The sequence below is a fragment of the Neophocaena asiaeorientalis genome, unplaced genomic scaffold, assembly GCF_003031525.2.
Source record: "Neophocaena asiaeorientalis asiaeorientalis breed wild unplaced genomic scaffold, Neophocaena_asiaeorientalis_V1.1 scaffold1019, whole genome shotgun sequence".
Classification (NCBI taxonomy): Eukaryota; Metazoa; Chordata; class Mammalia; order Artiodactyla; family Phocoenidae; genus Neophocaena; species Neophocaena asiaeorientalis.
The window spans coordinates 1,030,399-1,049,883 of NW_020173382.1; the positions used below are offsets into that span (position 1 = coordinate 1,030,399).

A 19,485-nucleotide genomic window follows, 5' to 3' on the forward strand; every position below is an offset into this window, starting at 1 on the left:
AATAAAATATTGTTTTATATATAGCATTATTATATATATATTATATATTGTTCAACTCAGCAGAAATTTGGGAAACACCTATTATGTGCCATAATGTATACTGTGTACTGGAAATCAAAACACAGTCTCTGCTCTCCAAATCAGTCGAATGTGGAAATAGACTTAAATAGCGATCATTTCAAAACAGTTTTGTAAGTGCAAAGAGACAGCCTACAGGGAAGGAGAGAACCTCTGCCCAGGTATAGTGGAGGCTTCATTGAGGATGTGGTATATTAATTTGTAACAGAATCACATGCAAAGCTTTTTCAAAATAAACACAGTATTCCAGTCGCATTTTGAGATCACCCTGTCAACCTAGACACATTGATAAGTAGATAGGACGTTCGTTTATTAAGGTCCTGCTGGCATGGCTTCTATCTTGGGCTCTATGGGACCTATTCCCTTTCGCCTTACCAGGGAGGGCTCTATGGATGTTGATTCCTCCAGGGAAAGATAAAATCGGTAAATGAGTTTTTGGCTAAGCACCTAGATTTGACACTTTGTTTAGATTCGTTTTTGAATTTGTTGCTAACCCCCAAAGAAAAGAAAGGATAGTAAGAAAAATTGCAAAAGCCCGTAGACTTAAGTAAGTGATAGGCAGGGCTCCTTTGCGAGTTGGGAACATGAGCCCATCCCATGGTGTTTCTCATCTTTTTTGCACGCTGACGCAAAACTGAGATGGAGCCCTTCCTTCTGAATTCTCTGGCAGAATAAGAAAATAAAACAGGAGAGTGTCTGATTTCTTTTAACTCTGTCAAATAGCATTGTAAACCCTCTTAGGGAGAGTGGAGAATAGGGGATTAAGATGATCTCTTGCTAAATGCACTGCCCCCCTGCAATCTGATGTGGCAGAGTGTTAGAACCTCTATACATTTCTCAGTATGTTCTGCACAGGATTTCACAGTCCAAAAGAATATATGTACCTCCAGCATCCCTCGCACCCATGCTCCAGCTCCATCCTCCGTGGTTAAGAATATGATAATTAGTAAAGGAACCCTATTGTAGCATTCAGTCTGTGGAGGCTGTGAGCAAACTGAACCTGATTATGAGTTGAAAAGCCCCGTTGCCTTATTAAAATAAAAACACACAAAGAAATGCAGGATTCCTTTGGTAGCATTCAGAAGTCATCCGTTTGTTTTGTCTGCCCCCAACTGGGTAGTTTGCAACACACAACTAATCTTAGAAATAGCTTAGTTCAATTTAAAGGTGATTTGATACTCAACTGGTGGCCTAAGTATGGGACTCAGCATTCCTTTTGGATACAAATATTGAAAATATCTGTCCTCAGATTTAAAACAGTGAGGGTAGGACAAGATGCATAAGTAGTACAATCAGAATAAAAGAAATGACATTTTCACAGGCCTTTCCAACTCTAATATTTTCAGCTCCTCTCAGATGTCAGGCTTTCCCTGCTTTGCCCTATTGAATGTCTCTTTCACCGCTTCCCCTATGATAATGTGTACCTTGTCATTTGCATATCGCCCATAAAGTTTGGTATTTTATGACATGAGCAATATCTTTCCCTTTTCCAAACACAAAATCTGTAGTTGAATATAGTCCATTCAGCATCTACACACCGAGCTTCTGGCCCAGATGGCTAACCTGTGAGAAAGTCACACAGTCCCTCCACCCTTGTGAAAGTACATCTACGTATTCCAGCCTTCCCTGTCCCGCACTCCCCCTCCTCCCTTTCCTCTCTGACTTGGTCTAAAGGGGCAGTGGATTAGGTGACACCAGTAAATGACCTAGAAAGAAAAAAACAAAAGCTAATCTCAGCTCCCTGGTCCAGAATCAATGCTTACTCCCACTCCCTCTCAGACTGCTGCCTTCCACCCTCTGAACACAACAAAGTATGTCCTGAGTGAATCGTCGAGTTTCAGCTCTGGTGCAAGTCATTCTGCCCTAAATAGGACTCTACTTCTTTCAACTTTTGTGAACACCATCTATGCTGGTGTAAGGATTAGGCTCTGAGGACTACGAGAAGCTGCTAACCTAGTTAGGGGGACAGACACACAAATAATTTTGATGCATTGAGGGGTGAGTGCCAAAACAGAGCTATGTACGGAAGAGTGGCAGCGTCATAGATGGGAAGGTTAGCAGCTCTCTTGCGAAAAGGTAACTCTTGAGCTGGGCCTTGAAAGAAGAGTAGAAATTCAACGGGTGGAGGAGGGAAACGAGGGTATTCCAGGCAAAGGGAACAGTATGAGAAAATGTATGGGCTAGTCTCTGGAATGTAGAAAATTATAGCTTGGAGTCAGACCATGAAAGGTTCTCTGCAGCAGAAATAAGTATGATTCTGCATCATTCTAAGGATAAATAGTTTATGGGCTTTTCTGTGTTTTTTAATTTTTAAAAAAATAATGAGCTCATATTATTTCATATTAAGAAAAGTAAGATCCTTAATGATAAAGGAGAAAAGTTCAGGATCTGCAGCTGGGGATGAAAGGTTGCTTTTTACTTGCAGTGGTTTCCAATTAGTGCTGCTTTGATGCCTGCCCAAGCAAATCATTGCAAGAAAGCAAAGGGAATCCCCTCGGCCACAACCCAAGAAGGGGACGCTTCTCTTGAGGATGGTGGGAGCCCCCCAGGGAAGATCACGTGCGCCTAGCTGCAATATTTCAAAACGGCTCGTGCACGCACAGGGGCCCTGTCCTTTAGTTCCACATTTAACACATTGAAGAGACTCTTTTTCCTGAGTAGACTGCTGTGAGCAAGCATTGGGTTTGTCCCAAGTGAGAGCTGTAGGGTTCACTATTTATATGTCAAATGGTATGTTTGGCATGTATGATTAGAATAAAGTGGAATTCGAATCAAAGAACATTCCCTTCAATCAAATTGTTTTCCCACCCTGGGCAACTAATTGTCCAAACTCTTATCCTTTTTTTTCCCCAGAGACAATTCGGTTGAGCAGACTGCCTTAGTTCATGGGTGGAGATTCTTTTGTTGTCTGTCATGGGTTACTAGCACAAAGAAAAGAAATCTGGACTGAGTCATACATGGGTAATTAATATGTCACTTAATTTAGTTTCAGGTATCTTTCTTCAAAGAGATAAATAGAAATATATTCAACTCACCTCCTTTTAAAATTATAAGCAGGGAGATAGAAAGCTTTATTTAAGAAAAGGTAAAAATAAAATACACTTAATTCCCATGCCAGAACAAGTTTAGGAAGGAGTGACAAAGAAGAGAAGAAATAAGACAGGCGCAGTAAACCCAGTAGGCAGTAAACTACTCCTGTCACACTCTGCTCTTTTGAAAAGCTCATTAACTCTCCAACAGTTTAGAAAGTCTTCTACCCTGAAAAATAGGATGTCTGGCTTTCCTTTCAAAAATCAAAGTTTCTTTGGAAACCAAAATTTGTTTTCTCACGGTATTTAGAAGCTTTTGCGTGAAGGAATGGCCTGCGCCGTAACACTGTATTTGGGGACTCAAAAGTATTGGCCAGTTTGCTAAATGTGCTGGAGCCCTGCTCCTCGTTGTCACAGAAGTGGCTACTGCCTCATCTCACAGGTCCTGGGAATTACTTGAGAACCGGTACGCGGGCCTCTCACTGCTGTGGCCTCTCCCGATGCGGAGCACAGGCTCCGGACGCGCAGGCTCAGTGGCCATGGCTCACGGGCCCAGCCACTCCGCGGCATGTGGGATCTTCCCGGACCGGGGCACGAACCCGTGTCCCCTGCATCGGCAGGCGGACTCTCCACCACTGCGCCACCAGGGAAGTCCTTGATGTTCTTTTCTAATCAAATCTACCTGGGATTCTAGGTGGGTTCTAATGGGAATAATATACACCGAGAACCAAAAAGAACTCAGTGAACAAGCCTATCAAGAAGAATAGGTTTTAGAGAAATAAACATAAAACTTTACTGGAGAGGAAAGTCTAGAAGGAAATATATTCAAATATTAAGTGTGATTATCTGGCTGGTAGCACTATAAATAAGGTTTTGTTCCCCCTTCTACTTTTCTATAGTTTATAAATTCTCAATAGTGACCATATATTTCTTTTATGATGAGAAAAAAGCAGACTTCATTTTATAAGATGAAGGAAGAAATAGATTTTAACCACTGTTTGCAGCTCTTGCAGTGCTGAAGTTGTGGCCCTTATAAATTTCTTTTCTCACCCTTCACCCGGGCCGTTGTTTCATGTCCATCCAAACCTGGCTCTTTCCCAGCTCTCCTGATCGTCTCTTTCCACTATTCCAAGGAGTATCTCTCTCTTGGTAGACAAAGCCTCTCTTTCTCTGAGACATATTTCACCTCTTCTCTACCCTTTTTTGGAGGTAAATCTCAATAACAGCTTTATTGAGATATAATCCACACACCATACAATTCATCCATGTAAAGTATATAATTCAGCTGTTTTTATTACATTCACAGAGTTGCGCAACCATCACCACAGTCAATTTTAGAACATTTTTATCACCTCAAGAAGAAATCCCACACCTTTTAGCTATCATTCCCCAACCGTCATCACCCCCCCAGCCCAAAACAACCACAAATCCACTTTATGCCTCTCTAAATTTGCCTATTCTGGACATTTCACATAAATGGAATCATATAATATGTGATCCTTCATGATTGGTTTCTTTCACTTAGCATAATGTTTTCAAGGTTCACCCATGTTGCAGCACGCAGGAATACTTTTTTTAAGACAGAATAATAGGGCTTCCCTGGTGGCGCAGTGGTTGAGGGTCCGCCTGCTGATGCAGGGGACACGGGTTCGTGCCCCGGTCCGCGATGATCCCACGTGCCGCGGAGCGGCTGGGCCCGTGGACCATGGCCGCTGAGCCTGCACGTCCGGAGCCTGTGCTCCGCAACGAGAGAGGCCACGACAGTGAGAGGCCCGCGTACCGCAAAAAAAAAAAAAAGAATATTCCATTGTATAGAATATGTGTTTGTTTACCTATCTGTCTTGTTCCGCCTTTTGGCTATTGTTAATAGTACTGCTATGAGCATGCGTGTACATGTACTTATTTGAGTACTTGTTTTTAATTATTTTGGCTATATACCTAGTAGTGGAATTGCTGGGTCATGTGGTAACTCTATGCTTAACTTTGTGAAGAACCACCAAACTATTTTCCACAGTGGTTGTGCTGTTTTACATTCCCACCAGCAATGTGTGGGAGTTCCAGTTTCTCCCCACCCTTCCCAGCACTTGTTGTCTTTTTTATTATAGTCATCTTGAAGTGGTATCTTACTGTGATTTTGATTTGCCTCTCCCTGATGATTAACCTACCTTTTTAAACTCGACTTCATCTTGGCGTGGTCTTCCACATTTGATACTCAATTTCGGATTCTTAGACACAAATCCTTGTGAGGGCCACCACCACTTTCCTACCACGCAAAGACCATCTAAACTGCTCTACCGGATTAGTCCAGTGATTTACCCAGCCCAATAGCTAGCTCATTTTTGAAAAAGAATAACAGGAAAAATATTTAGGGAGAAAACATGGTTGTACTTTTTAATAGCCACCTTAAAATATGAAGTATTATTTATCTTGCACATGTAAAGTTATCTGGAACTTGAAAACAACTTAATTATCTTGCATACATAAATTTATCTGGAATATAATATATATTTCATATATATACTATATTTATATTCTACAGGCTCACAATAATGGAAATAAATTGCCAAATGGCTAACACTGTGGAGGTATTACTGTGTGCCAGGTACTATGCTAAACACTTTACATGCATTGTCTCATTTAATCATCCCAGCAGCCTATCATTTGCTTCATTTTACAGATAAAGAAACTAAGCCTTGGAGAAGTTTAGAATCTGTCTAGTAAGATTTTACTGCTAAGTAAGTGAGAGAGTAACTGGCATTTGAAACTCACGTGGGTCAGACTCCAAAATCAGTGCTCTTAGCTACTACTCCCAGTGGGTTTTAAGGGGCTGTTCTGAGAATCCAGCCATCACTATATCATATTTCCTAAATGAAACTGTGTTCTAAATTCAAAATAACTAATTCAGAAGCAAGTTTTAAAAACACTATCTCTCCCTAGGTCCATCCTGTATGTCCTATGGAGGTAATGCGTACTCTGTGATACAGGATGGTCTGTTATTTCCCCAAATTACCTTGTTCAAGTTTCAGAGAGATTCCCCGAGTTCTAGAATTTGATGACCTAGACATTATTCACAGTCTTTGTGGCTTTCTTAGACTTTTATTTTGACCTCACCAAGTAATATCCATTCATACTGAAGTTGGAGGTCTTAGGTTTATTGCAGCCCTTTGTCCCCTCGACATTTAGATAGACCCTCTCTGAATCTTCTCCAGTTTGTCAATGATCTTTATGATCAGCCAAGAAAAAAACTGCAAGAGTTGGGAGGCTGGAAGAAGTTCAGAGTGTTATGTTTGTTTGTTTGTTTGTTTTAACTTCTAGGGAAGTCAAATTGGAAGGCTTTGCTATGAGGTTCAGTTTTTCTTGCTATGTGCTATGTTAGTGAGAGAGAGTTTGAAGGTAGGAGGAGGCCTAAGGGAAACTCTTTCATTAAAGGGAGGGCCATCACTTGCCATAGACTAATGGCTGTATTCCATTTCCTCATGAAATGAGGGGAATTACTCAGGCTTTAGTCTTTCAGTTTCCACTCTTGGGAACCATATTATTACCTTGTAAAACAGAGCATCTCCCCTATTAGCATTAATTGAACCCATCTTTTTTCTCTGTGAGAAACTAGAGTGTTGACTTTTATCTTCAGAGCCCTATACTGAGCCTCTTCACTTTGGAGATTGACGGAGCTCAACAACCATCAGTAGAGGCTGTGAGAGGGTTTGAGCATAGCAGGAAGTAACTGTTGGGGTATCAGGAGTTATATATGTCTCAATAACCCTTCTCGGGTTGTTCTGTACATCACCCTGGCTTTACTGTTACCCGAGCCTTTGTGAAGATGTGCTGAGTGTCGTAAGCGCACTCTCTCTCTCTTTCTCTAAATTATTAGTTGAAATGAATTGTTTTATGGTAATAAAATGGAAAATGGCATTAAATGCAAGACAGTAATTTCCACCAGTCTTCCTCTTTTGGCCAGATCTGAGAACAACCCCCAGAGGGCATTTCTGGGCTCCTCTAGAGGCCTATATATCAGGTCAGTCCATTGTTAGCCTGGAGACAATATTGCATAATTACTCCACTGCCAGCAAATTCCCTGGTGAGAGTCTCTACAAACTTAGTGAAGACTTAAGATAGACTTGAATATATATGAAGTACTCTTTAACTTCCTTTCTACAAGGAATATTTGCTTTAGAAAATAAAGAGTATCTTATTTTGGTTTGTTTACTACTGGACATCTATTGCATAGATATTTTAATATTTCTTAATAAGCATAAACACTTCTTTCCAGTCTATAGTGTCTTATTTTGTATGTCCATGTACATCTGTAAGAAGATAATAGGCCAAAAGTTTTGCTGGGTATTTATGGGTGTGTGTTTATACATATTTGCATATATAATACGTTCGCTTGGTGTCTCTCTCTCTCTCTCTCTGTCTCACACACACACACACACACTTATAACATGAAAGCCAGAGCAAATATATAATAAAATATACTAGGACCCCTCCCACCCCACCCCCATAGGAACCACAATATATAAACAAAGAACAAAGAAACCTTCCTTCTTTTGCAAATGTGAGTTTCTCTGACGATATTGTCAGGAGAATTTCACAGAGCTTATACTGCTCTGAGCACCCTGCGATTCTGATCTGCAACTATTAGCCAGAGTCTATATGAAAAGGGGCCATCTCTAGGGTAATGGCATTGTAAATTACAATCATTGCACTCAGTTACACTCAGAAACCAAAAGATATGTAGTGCTCCAGTGTGCCTTGTAATCAGCACCTTTGAGAATGTGGGTAACAGCATCAGAACAAAAAATGGAAGCTGAACGTGTTAGAAAAATGGATGGTGGAATTAAATCATCCTTCTGATAGGAACAGCACCTTATGTGGCAGGCACATTTTTTTCTATCATTTTGTTGATTTAAAAAAAAACCCTAAATTGTGGCCTTGTAGCCAAGAATGTCTTTTTAAATCATTTATTGCTCTAATCAGCCTGGCAGAGCCTTTCTGTCATGCTGATAAGGAAATTAAACTTTCCTCATACTGGGTTTACTTGCATCTTATACACAGATGTTTTGTTTTTCTTTCAGGGAACTAATTCAGAAGTTAAAATCTTTCATCAGCTTCTATAGTGCTTTGCCTGGCTACATCTGCAGCCATAGCCCTGTGGCTGAAAACGACACCCTTTGCTGGAATGGACAAGAACTCGTGGAGAGGTAATCTTTTTCTAATGTTAAATATAGCAGTATTTGAGGAATACCCATCATATGTTCATCTCAATGTTAGTTGTGTCTTCTCTCCATTAATTTCATGAGAAAAATTCTAGAAAAAAACATACACATGAACATCTCTGACATGGTGGACGCCGTCTATAACTTATAGCCCTCATAGAACTCACAAACTTTGAAGCACATGGAGAACTATGGATTCAGGAACATTTTACAAATTGTAAAGCATAAAACAAGTCTTTTTTTGGGGGGGTGGGGTGTCTTTGGCTTCTTCCATCTTCTCATTATGTGGGCCCTTATTGACTGATTGATTGATTCGAAGAAATCATATTTGTACTAATAGCTGTTAGTTATTGAGAGTTAACTACATGTTAAGCACCATGCTAAGTGCTTATATGTATTAACTCTTTTTATCCTTACATCAATCCTATGAAATAGCATTATCTCCCCCGCCCCGTGCCCCGTGTTCTAGATGAAGATAGAGGAAAGAAGAAAGCGGAGGGAAGGAGGAGTACCATTTCACAGTATTTTTACTGAAATGTTTAATCATTTGAGTGTTTCTTAGTATAATCTGTGCTAACATTCGTCATCTCTGAAGAATTTGCTTATTGTTGGAAAGGAAATAATATATATTCATTTCTTCAGCAAATATTTACTGAGCATTTTCTAAGTGCCAGTCATGTCGAGGTGAAAAGAAGAGGCAAATTTTCCTGTCCTCAGTGAGCTTTCATTCTAGTGGGCTAATGGTATTCCTAACCTCCATTGCTTTGCATGTGTAAGGAATAGCTTACAATTAAAGAATTAAATCGGGAGGGTAGAATGCTTAGGAAACCATATGGAGTTGATGAACATGCTTTCAAAAATGTCTGTGCAAGGGGTAGCGTGTTGTAGAGGAGAATACAGAAGAGACCTGGATGCAAGTTCTGAATCTTTCACTGACCAGTTTTTTAACCAAGGGCAAGCGACTTAATCCCTCCGAGCCTTAGTTTCCCCATCTAAAAACCGAGATGGTTGGATTAGAGCACCTCTAGCTCCGGCAGTCTGTGTGTTTTATTTCCTTATGGATTTATACATTCATCCATACCTTCAACATTTATGTTTGTTTTTTTTTTTTTTTTTTTGGAGGAGCACAGGCTCCGGACGCGCAAACCCAGCGGCCATGGCTCACGGGCCCAGCCTCCCCGCGGCATGTGGGATCCTCCCGGACCGGGGCACGAACCCGTGTCCCCTGCATCAGCAGGCGGACTCCCAACCACTGCGCCACCAGGGAAGCCCCAACATTTATGTTTGAGATACTATGTGTTAGGCGCCAAGGTAGGAGTTAGGGATATGAGGGTGAACAAGATAGGCAAGTCACTTGCTTTGAGGAGCTTACATTTTAGTGGAACCCAATATCCGGACACAGGATAATTAATCATTAATTAATCATGGAATTAATTAGCAGTGTAATGTCATGGACAGAGGAAGGCTTTGGAGCCAGATGAACTTGGATTTGCATCTCAGTTCTGTTACTGACTGCGTGTGGCCTGGGGTGAGTCACTTCACCTAGAAAGTCTCAAGGTCCTCTTCTGTAAGGAAGGGGCATCTCACAGGGTTGTTGTACCTAGTAGGTGAGGTGAAGCCCCTAGCAGACTGGCAGATAATGGAAGCTCAGTTCATGTTACTTCTCTTCTTTCTCCCTTCCCCCACCACCCCTCCTCTTCCCAATGCAAAGTAGAACACATGCCTGAAAACAGCTTGTTTCTCAGCTAAGCTTTGTACTGACCTGGAACAATGAGAATGAGGTGCTAATGAGACTGAGGTTGCATGCCACCCTGGAGATAGACCTCTCTGTAGCAAATGTGAATCAGGCTGGAGGGATTAATGTCCCCATGCAGCCCACTCTACTCCGGAGAAATGGTGTATCTTTATCACCCTAAAATCTCTATCAGGTACTGAGTAGAATCATGGAAATGTACCTAACTGTTACCACATATTCATTTAAATTGTCAAAGAAAAGCAGTTGGTATTTGGCTTTATAAAAAGCAGATGCCTTAAAACAGGTATAAATGGTATAATATTTAAAAAGGAAAACGCCCACAGGTCAAATATGTGGTTCTTGCATAAACTTGATGAGAGACCATCCCAATGGCTTACCCATTGGTATATTAAGATGGTGAAAAATAAACAATCCCTGAACACTAATTTGTTTTAAGCAGCATATCTTGTAGCCATGGAAATTTTGGTTTATATTTATTTACTAAAGTAATCATTCATTTATTTACTCATTTAACAAATATTTGAGTACCTACTGTGAATCAAGCACTAGTATGTTGCCTCACTGTTCTGATTGTTTAGAGCAAATGTTGTAACCCCGCTGGATATGTCTTCTGGTATATCAGATGATCCAGTTTTAGCTAATTCAAAAGAATTTCTTGTCAGGCAGGCCTATGTTTTTATTTATTTATTTATTTTTTTGGCTGTACTGGGTCTTCACTGCTGCACGCGGGCTTTCTCTAGTTGCGGTGAGCAGGGGCTACTCTTTGTTGTGGTGCGTGGGCTTCTCATTGCCGTGGCTTCTCTTGTTGCAGAGCACGTGCTATAGGCGCGCGGGCTTCAGTAGTTGTGGCACGTGGGCTCAGTAGTTGTGGCACGTGGGCTTTAGTAGTTGTGGCACGTGGGCTCAGTAGTTGTGGCACATGGGCTTCAGTAGTTGCGGCACATGGGCTTCAGTAGTTGTGGCACGCAGGCCCTAGAGCGCAGGCTCAGTAGTTATGGCGCACGGGCTTAGTTGCTCCACGGCATGTGGGATCTTCCCGGACCAGGGATCAAACCCATGTCCCCTGCATTGGCAGGCGGATTCTTAACCACTGCGCCACCAGGGCAGTCCCGAATTAGTGGGATTTTTAAAAATTGAATTTTACTCATATACTACTTCATGTTCAGTATGCTTTCATGAAGGATGTTGTCCTGGAACCAAGAAAGTCCTTTTCTATCAAATGGAAGAATCCAAAGCCTGCTAACTTTAAATGAGTCCAAAAGTTAACTAAATGCACTTCTGCACCGTTAAAATAACTGTTAAACTTCTTTGTTTAATTTGCTAGCTTTTAATATCTTAGGATATTGAAAATGATAAAATAAAATAAATATTATAGTATGGAGGAAAGCCATTATTCCAAACTCTTACTTGTACTTCTGAAAAAACAACTTTTTCGGAACAACTTTTATTGTTGATATATACTCTGCAGGAATAAAAGAAGGAAGGAAGACAAAGAAGGTGGGAGGAAGGAAGGAAATCAAACGTGTTGGTAGACAGAATAAGGATGGTGTAATCCAGGAAGTGACCCTTTCATGGTTGGCAACCTCGGGTTATAATTAACCTGTACTTTAATCACCGACCTAACGCAACGATGGGACTAGGGAATAGTGTCGAACTAGATTTTTACCAAATTACTCAAGAATATACATTTAATAATATGAAGTTCTATAGCCTGAGGACATGCCCTCTGTTTGCACCATTTATGAAGATTAGCTTTGCGCTGCATGTCTCATCTATAGTTAAATCCTCTTTCCAGTGCTTTTCATTTAATTTCTCATTTAATTTAGTCTTAAGTAACAGTTGCCAATTCATATTGTCAAGTGGCTTGTGACTTTGTTGCCTTTATAGGTTGGATTTGTGTTCCTTTGAAAATATTTTACTTTTAGTCAAGAAAATTTATGAAAAGCAAGGATCTTGAAAGAGAACAAGACTTAAACAAAAAAAGAGAACAAGACTTGTCAGTGGAGACACCTGATTAAAAAGAAAATATTGACGTTGAAGAAAATATTGATCAATATCCATGTCAGCTGGGTTATCATAGCTGTTTATAACCTCCTACTATGGACGTACAGATCTTTCAACTTTTAAAGAGTCAAACAAGTCATTGTCTCTCTCGATGAGGTCATATTTCACATCCTTTCAATTTTTATCTCTTATGAATAAAATCAATTGAACTATGCAGGAAAAGAACGTTTTCACAGATCTAGTCTCAGGGAGTACCACATAAGCATCATTTGTCCTTCTCACCTCCCCCTCCCTCCACCACCTCCTCATCTTGGCTGGAGATAAATATTGGCTTCCAGGATTTCACAGAGAAATCTTCAAATTAGCAAGCTGGGCTTGTGTGAGGTATACTCCATCATGAGAGTCACCATGTATCCTACAGGCAAAGATCTCCTACCATTGCCAAAGGCAGAAAATCCTCCTTCTTTTGCCTTTGTAGAACTACAGTGAATTTCAATTACAGAATCTCTGAGACCAAGAGAAAAATAAAGGAGCCGATAGAAGAAAGCTAACACTGGGCTTAACAGCTAAATGTAGGCTTTGCCTGTATGAAGAGTGAACAAATTAGCAAATACATCCTCAAACACCTTTTTAGAACTGTTAGGCCAAATATCTGGATAATTGGCTGAAATTGTCACCCTCCTTCTGGATGGTTTGATACTATGTAAGCCCTATTTTATTGTTTAATCAAGTTTATTTTAAAATAGCATAAGAGAGAAACTGTTTGAACCTATACATGTTCAAAAACCTTAGTTAGAAAAAAATACTAGTTTTTTTTCTACATTAAACATCTGATAATGCAGGTTCCTTCAACAAAGATTGAGCACTTACTATGTACTAGGCCCTGTGGGGCATCCAGTGATAGGTAGAACGCAGTGCCTGCCCCGGCTGAGGAGTTTACAACTTAAGGAGAAGAATGAGAGGAAAAAAGTCAACCAGCCTCCTTCCTCAGCAGTCCAGGCAGAGCTCGCCTCAGAGCTGTCACAGCAGAGGCTCCTACCCATTTGTATTGGGCGTGCATGCTAGTGTGTGTGTGTGTGTGTGTTTTATTATGGTGAAATTCATATAATATAAAATTAACCATTTTAAGGTATACAATACAGTGGCATTTAGTACATTAACTATGTTGTACAATCATCACCTCTATCTTGTTCCAAGACTTTGTCATCACCCCAGAGGAAACCTTATACCCATTAGTGATCACTTCCCATCCTCCCCTTCCTCCAGCCCCTGGCAACTAACCAATTCTGGATATTTCATATAAATGGAACCATTCACTTAGCGTAATGTTTTTAAGGTTCATCCAAATTGTAGCATGTATCAGCACTTCCTTTCTTCTTGTGGCCAAATAATATTTCATTGCATGGGTATAGCACATTTTCTTTATCCAGTCATCAGTTTTCCACCCATCTTTATATTAACCCTGAGCAACTACTGCTCTAATCAGGCTTTTCCCACCATTTCTGAATCAGCTTGGCTCACCCTTAACCTTGAGGACAGGACAGCCTTCAGGTCCCCCATCCCCATCATACTTGACCACCACCTAAATGCTAGCCTCTCCTCCACCTGGCCTCATCTCTGTATTCCTTTGCATTTTTTTCTCCCGAGTCGTTTTCTCTCAGCACTGTGTGTATAGTCAGCTGGTCTCTCCTGCAGTCCACATACCTCCTATAGGAGTTTATACTTCCCTAGTGACTTTGAGGTTTATCAGTTGCACATATACAACTACTTATATTTTGTGGCACGATGCCTCAGTTCCCTCTATATCCAGTCCTAGCTGGTTTTGTTGCTCTTCTGCCATGTTGCTGTGCTCGATGGGCCTGGATCAAAACGTCAGCCCCAGAATACTGCTGTTATCCTCTGGCTGATAGATCTGCATGGCCACTTTTGTTCATTATGGATCAGTATCCATTTTGTATTTTCTCGGCATGACTCTGGGACTCTCAGTGGAGTACATGGGGCACCTGGCATTAGAGAATCAACTCCCTGAGATCTGCAGGGGCACATTGCAGTGAAGGTGCGTCCTCTCCCTCCTACGCAATCTTACCTTCCATTTCACCTGAGAAACGATATACATACACACTCACTGCAAATTCTCCCTTATTTCCACTGATCAGACGAGTCTTCCAGTGTTTATAGTGCCTCTCCAGGATTTCTCTGCTTAATTGGAAAGGCAGAAGCAGGAATATACAAAGCAATTATTTTAATTCTCAAGGAGTTTTGTTCTTGTCTCTAAACCTTCTGGATGCTTCAGAAAAGTAGCGTAACGAGACTGTTTTTCTTCTGCTGAGTTGGAGGGATAGACTGTGTCATGTCAACAAGTGGGAATGAATGAGAGAACCATTAACGCCCAATTCCTGACATGTACAAAATAATGTTGTTTTTTTAATGAGATGAACAAAACGGCTGGGTTTTGCCCTATAATGTAGGAAAGGTGAGGGGAAGTAGTCGATTCTGTTTTTATGATGCAGTTATTTTAAGAACACTGTTTTGAGGACTTGAGGTAGGGGAGGGACCAATTTCTAGCACTATCAAGGTTTTCACTGGTTTAAAGAGCAAAATGGAAAGACCTTCAGGATCTTCAATCTGGTTATGAAGGAATTAATTGAAGAAAAGACCGATGTGTGGAGTGTATACATATTCAGACACACATATGCACTTGCACAGCTTATTCCAATCACATCAGGACAGGCCAGTGATATGCAGCAGTCGCTATATATAGCTCCCATGTTCTCATGCTAAAATAGGTTATTATTTGAGTGTTGTTTGTTAGTTTAGGCTTACGTTGTAGCTTTTCTCCAAAAGGCTCAAGGCAGTGTACATAGAACTTTGAATATGGGATAGCCAATGAAAACACCAATGGGGAGGCAAATATAAAATAAAAAACAGAGCCAAGAGGAAGTGGGCACAGGAAAGAAAGTAAACAGCGGATCATGGAAATAATATTGAATGGTATTGAGTCACGTCCTAAAGTCATTTACTTCTGAACTTGTTTAGGCACAAGTCAGACTAAACTCCTGCTGTAGCCAAGGCTTATAGCTCTTCCTATCAGCCCCTGTTGTGATGGTCGGAGGGTTAGAAACTGTGGTCAGCCTTCAATACCCCAGCTCTTCTCATTGCTAGTTCCTCCTTTGCCCCCTATCCTGCAGGAGGCTCTGCTTATGAAAGGCTGGCAGGAGGGAGAGAGGGACAAATAGGGCTTTGGTATATATATATATTTTTTGACTGGGAAAGTAACTTTATTTTGTTTGGAGCACTGTCTACCTCCACAGTTCTTGGTCCCCTTCAGACATTTTTGGATTTCATTTCATTCAGTTTTCCTGGAAACAGAAACACGACACTTCACTTTTTTCTGATTTGAGTGTATGTCCTAGAATGAAAATACTGAGGTATAGCTAGTATAGCAGCTTATATATTCTAACTTGCTTTAGGTAAGTCAAGATTTTTCATGAAAAAGTCTTGAAGGAAAAATAGATTACATAGAAAATGACTTAACTTGGTGTAGCATGAAATATTTATGTCAGCTAGAGATTTTTTTATAATCTTGGTAAGGTAAGACAGATAAATTTGGGGTACGCCCCCATGTAATAATTCCTCTAAGGGCTTACTTAGACTGACATATTTTCCGTTATAGATTTATGTCAAAAGTTGTCTTTAGTGACAGCTATTTTTCAGAACCTACTCTATGGCAATACAGTGACATTTATCCCTTAAGATTATAGTATCACATACAGCAGCTCTACCTGCAGAATTGAGTGAGAAAAACCCAGCTTATCCTACTGACTGACAGCATAATATGGTCTGCCACGTTCAGGATGGGCTGTACTTGTCAACTGTCAGGTCTGAAGTAGCAGGAGGAGACATCCTCATGGCTCAGCAGTGATGTCTGTAGCCACCTGTTGAAGGCTGGATGGCTTATTCTTGAAGCAGATTGTGTTCTCTTAGTTCTTACCAGCCCCACCATGCTCAGTTGGATCATCTCATTATATGGAGAGCATTTGGGGCCTCCGAGGCAGGTCCCAGCATATCCATACTGTCAACGAATCAGTATCACCACACAGCTTCCTCTTTGAAATGTGATTCTGAAGGTGGAGTAAGACCTGTCTCCTCTATCACTGCTCTGTGCACCAGACCTCTTCTGTTTTTGCTGGGAAGGCTTAGGAGATGGGTCCATGAAGGACTATATAATTGCTTTGAAGAAATCATTTATTTAACACATCAGGGCTTCTATGTCCTTGAAGTATTTCTCCTTCCGAGTAGGCGCTTTGGTAGGTCACAGACTGATTTCACTGCAGGTGTTCAGCCCGTTGATCATCAGTGGTACAGACAATTATAGGGAGAAGACCCTGAGAGGTTAGGATGCGTGAAGCAGGTGATCGGTGCATTATCAGGAAGGAGTGAGTGCAGTCATTAGAACGATACAGATGGAGATTTTCATCCTGGTTTACACGTTGACTCTGTGCTTCTGGCAAGTCATTTAGCATCATGGTTCTGTTACCTTGTTTGTAAGACGGGCATAATGGTACCTATTGTGCAGGATTGTTGTGAAGCTGTGTGCTGGCCCATAGGCACTGAATAAATGATAGCTGTTGATGTTACCACGTCATTAGAGTGTGGCTGAGCAGGACAGTTAAAGGTCCAGAGCAAGGGTGAAGAGCTGTAGGCCATTCTTCCTGTAAAGGTAAACTGGATCCGGGGTAAATATCTACACATCTTTTGGAACCAAACTGTTGAGTGGGGAGGCTGCTCAAGCAGGGTCATAGCATTTGGGATTCATTTGGGGTAAGAGGCTAATAATGTGACGCGTTATTTCTTGTGACACTTAAACTGGCTTTAAGTGGGCTTTCCAGAGAGGCATTCCAGAAATGTTTTAAGTAATGTCAGAATCGTCACTGGGACCCAGCATGGTTTTGGCTGTATACATTCTGGTTGATATTTAGTTACGAATTTGAAATCTGCCATTGCTTTTTATTCACCCCTCGGAGAGCATGTAAGGGAGGTGACGAATTGATTGAAACAAGGCTGCCGGAGGGCACAAGTGCCCTGGCCTTTTCCCGGTGAAGTGGACAGGCAGTCCTTGAGCGACAGCAGTGTCACTTCATCAGAACACCTTTGCCTGACACAAATGGGACACACCTGAAACATTTTCACGCAGGTACTCTGACCCAGAAGTGTTATTTCCGGTAGTCAGTCGCCGAGTAGCAAGAAAATGGGCTCTTGCGACTCAGAGTTTGAAGGACAGGGAGAGGCCTGTTAGGGAAGCCTCTTTCTTGGGAGCCTCTTGCCGATGGCCCTGCTCTTAGACCCCTCTGACTGCCTTGTTGTTGGGACTTCCGTGGTTGTGGTTTTCATTTTTCTCCCCTGCAGGCTGCAGGACATGGTCGGCAGGTGCCACTTCTTTACTGCCACTGGCCCCAGTTCTTCCCCTAGGGTAAGCTTTTGGGGTCTCCATTGAAAGAAGCTCAGCTCTCCAGTCTTTTTGCCCTTTCTTCCTATACTTAAGCAGATACAAAATATTGCTTGAGTTTCTCTGATGATTTTTACTGATAAAGTCAAGCAGTTGGGAGTTCACAAAAGCACGCAGAGGCGAATTGCGCCAGTGGTAAAAAGCCACGGGCTAGAGTGTTTCAGCTCACAGCTTTGGGGTCAGCAAGCCTGGGTTTGGATTTCTGCTCCAGTATGCAGTAGCTCTTTGTCTTCTCTGAGCCCGTTTCCACATCTGCACAGTGGAGTTAATAATCTCTACTTTTAAAGGATTGTTGAGAGAATTCAGGAAGATTGTGAAATACACAGTAGGGTGCCTGGAACACAGTAGGCCCTCAAGGAAGGGTAGCTATTACTGCTGTCGTTCGATAAAATAAGCCTATAAAAATGGTCCTTCCAGTTCTTTACTGGAAGAGAGTTGGAGCCGGGCTTTAGCTCCCTTCAGCGACCCATTTCTTAATTCTTCAGGGAAACAGCTTTACGTGCTCCCTCTGATTTGTATCTTTTTTCTTCTCCCGTCTGCAAAAACATTAAAATCCTCATCCCTGGCCCTGCTTGGCACAAATGGTGGGCATTTGGGTCCACTGGTGATCAAGGGAGAGTTATTTGAATCTATGGGTATGTACTGGACTGGCCTTCCTACCCTCAATATCTTGTTTTATAGCAAAGGCAGTTTCAACAGTTCCTCCTAGAACTTCTTAACAGTGATTGACTCAGGTAATCTTCCTATTTTACTTACAATAGAAACCAGGAAGGGTCTAGTCGTCCAATGCTCTGAAGTCCTTTCTGTCACCCTTGGATTAACCTTTGTGGAAAAGGAGAGAGGTCATTAAAATCGGTCATGATTTCCCAATTTCTCAAGCCAATGAATTTTACTTTTTTACGTGAGTTTGGCTTTGATCCTTGGATTTGTCGCCTCTGTAAAGAAGTTTCATTTCCCTGTGAAGGAAAATGTATTTTCATTTGTAGCTCCGGTGTCACAGGAGCTTCCTACTTTTTGCCTCCAAATATTTTAGTGATCTACGTGTCAGGTGGATCTTAAACCACCCTAGGGGCTTCCCTGGTGGCGCAGTGGTTGAGAGTCCGCCTGCCGATGCAGGGGACACGGGTTCGTGCCCTGGTCCGGGAAGATCCCACGTGCCGTGGAGCGGCTGGGCCCGTGAGCCGTGGCCGCTGAGCCTGCGCGTCCGGAGCCTGTGCTCCACAACGGGAGAGGCCACAACAGTGAGAGGCCCGCATACCGCAAAAAAAAAAAACAACCCTAGTTTGAGCCATTCATTGGCCCGTTTTGTCCCCTTTCTCACTTCTGGGCACAGCTTCAGGCCCGGAGCTGGGATGAGTCCCTGTTTCATGAGAGCCAGAGTGAGCTGGCCTCACCCGAGGTCAGGGTACACCAGCCTTGAGTTGGAGGGATGTGTAGGGGGTTACGCTACACAAGAACTCAGGCTGAAAAGCTAATGACCAGGACCATCCTAGAAGGGGCCAGAAAAAGGTACTGTGCTGGCTCACCTCTCCTTATCCTTGACTCAATGGCATCTCTTCTGAGGAGCCTGAATCCTTCTGCCCCATATGCCCTAATCTGGGTGAAGACCCTCAGCACATAGGTGTCCCTCTGGCACGTCTCCGGTTACATGTTTTCTCTAATCTTCCACTAGAAGACAAGTACTGTGTCTTCTAGCTATATATCCTCATTGCTTAGTTGTACCTGCCATAGAGTAGACTCTCCATACATTTTTATTGAATTCAATAAATAAACCAACAAACATACTTGTTGGTAACAAACCAAAGTACCAGATCTAGCTTCCCCATGGTATGTCTGTGTGCCTTTGGACAGGTTTGCTTAAACTCTCTGTTTTTTTTTTTTCTCCTTTATGAAATC

General features: G+C 41.8%; 1 protein-coding gene across 1 annotated transcript in view; it reads left to right on the plus strand.

Annotated features, from left to right (window-relative positions):
- GPC3 (glypican 3) overlaps nucleotides 1–19,485 on the plus strand; it is a 417,096-nt gene that overhangs the window by 272,209 nt on the left and 125,402 nt on the right. Inside the window, exon 5 of the mRNA XM_024746584.1 lies at nucleotides 8,183–8,308. Within this exon, the coding sequence (XP_024602352.1) occupies nucleotides 8,183–8,308 (126 nt within the window). The remainder of the gene's footprint in view (nucleotides 1–8,182; nucleotides 8,309–19,485) is intronic.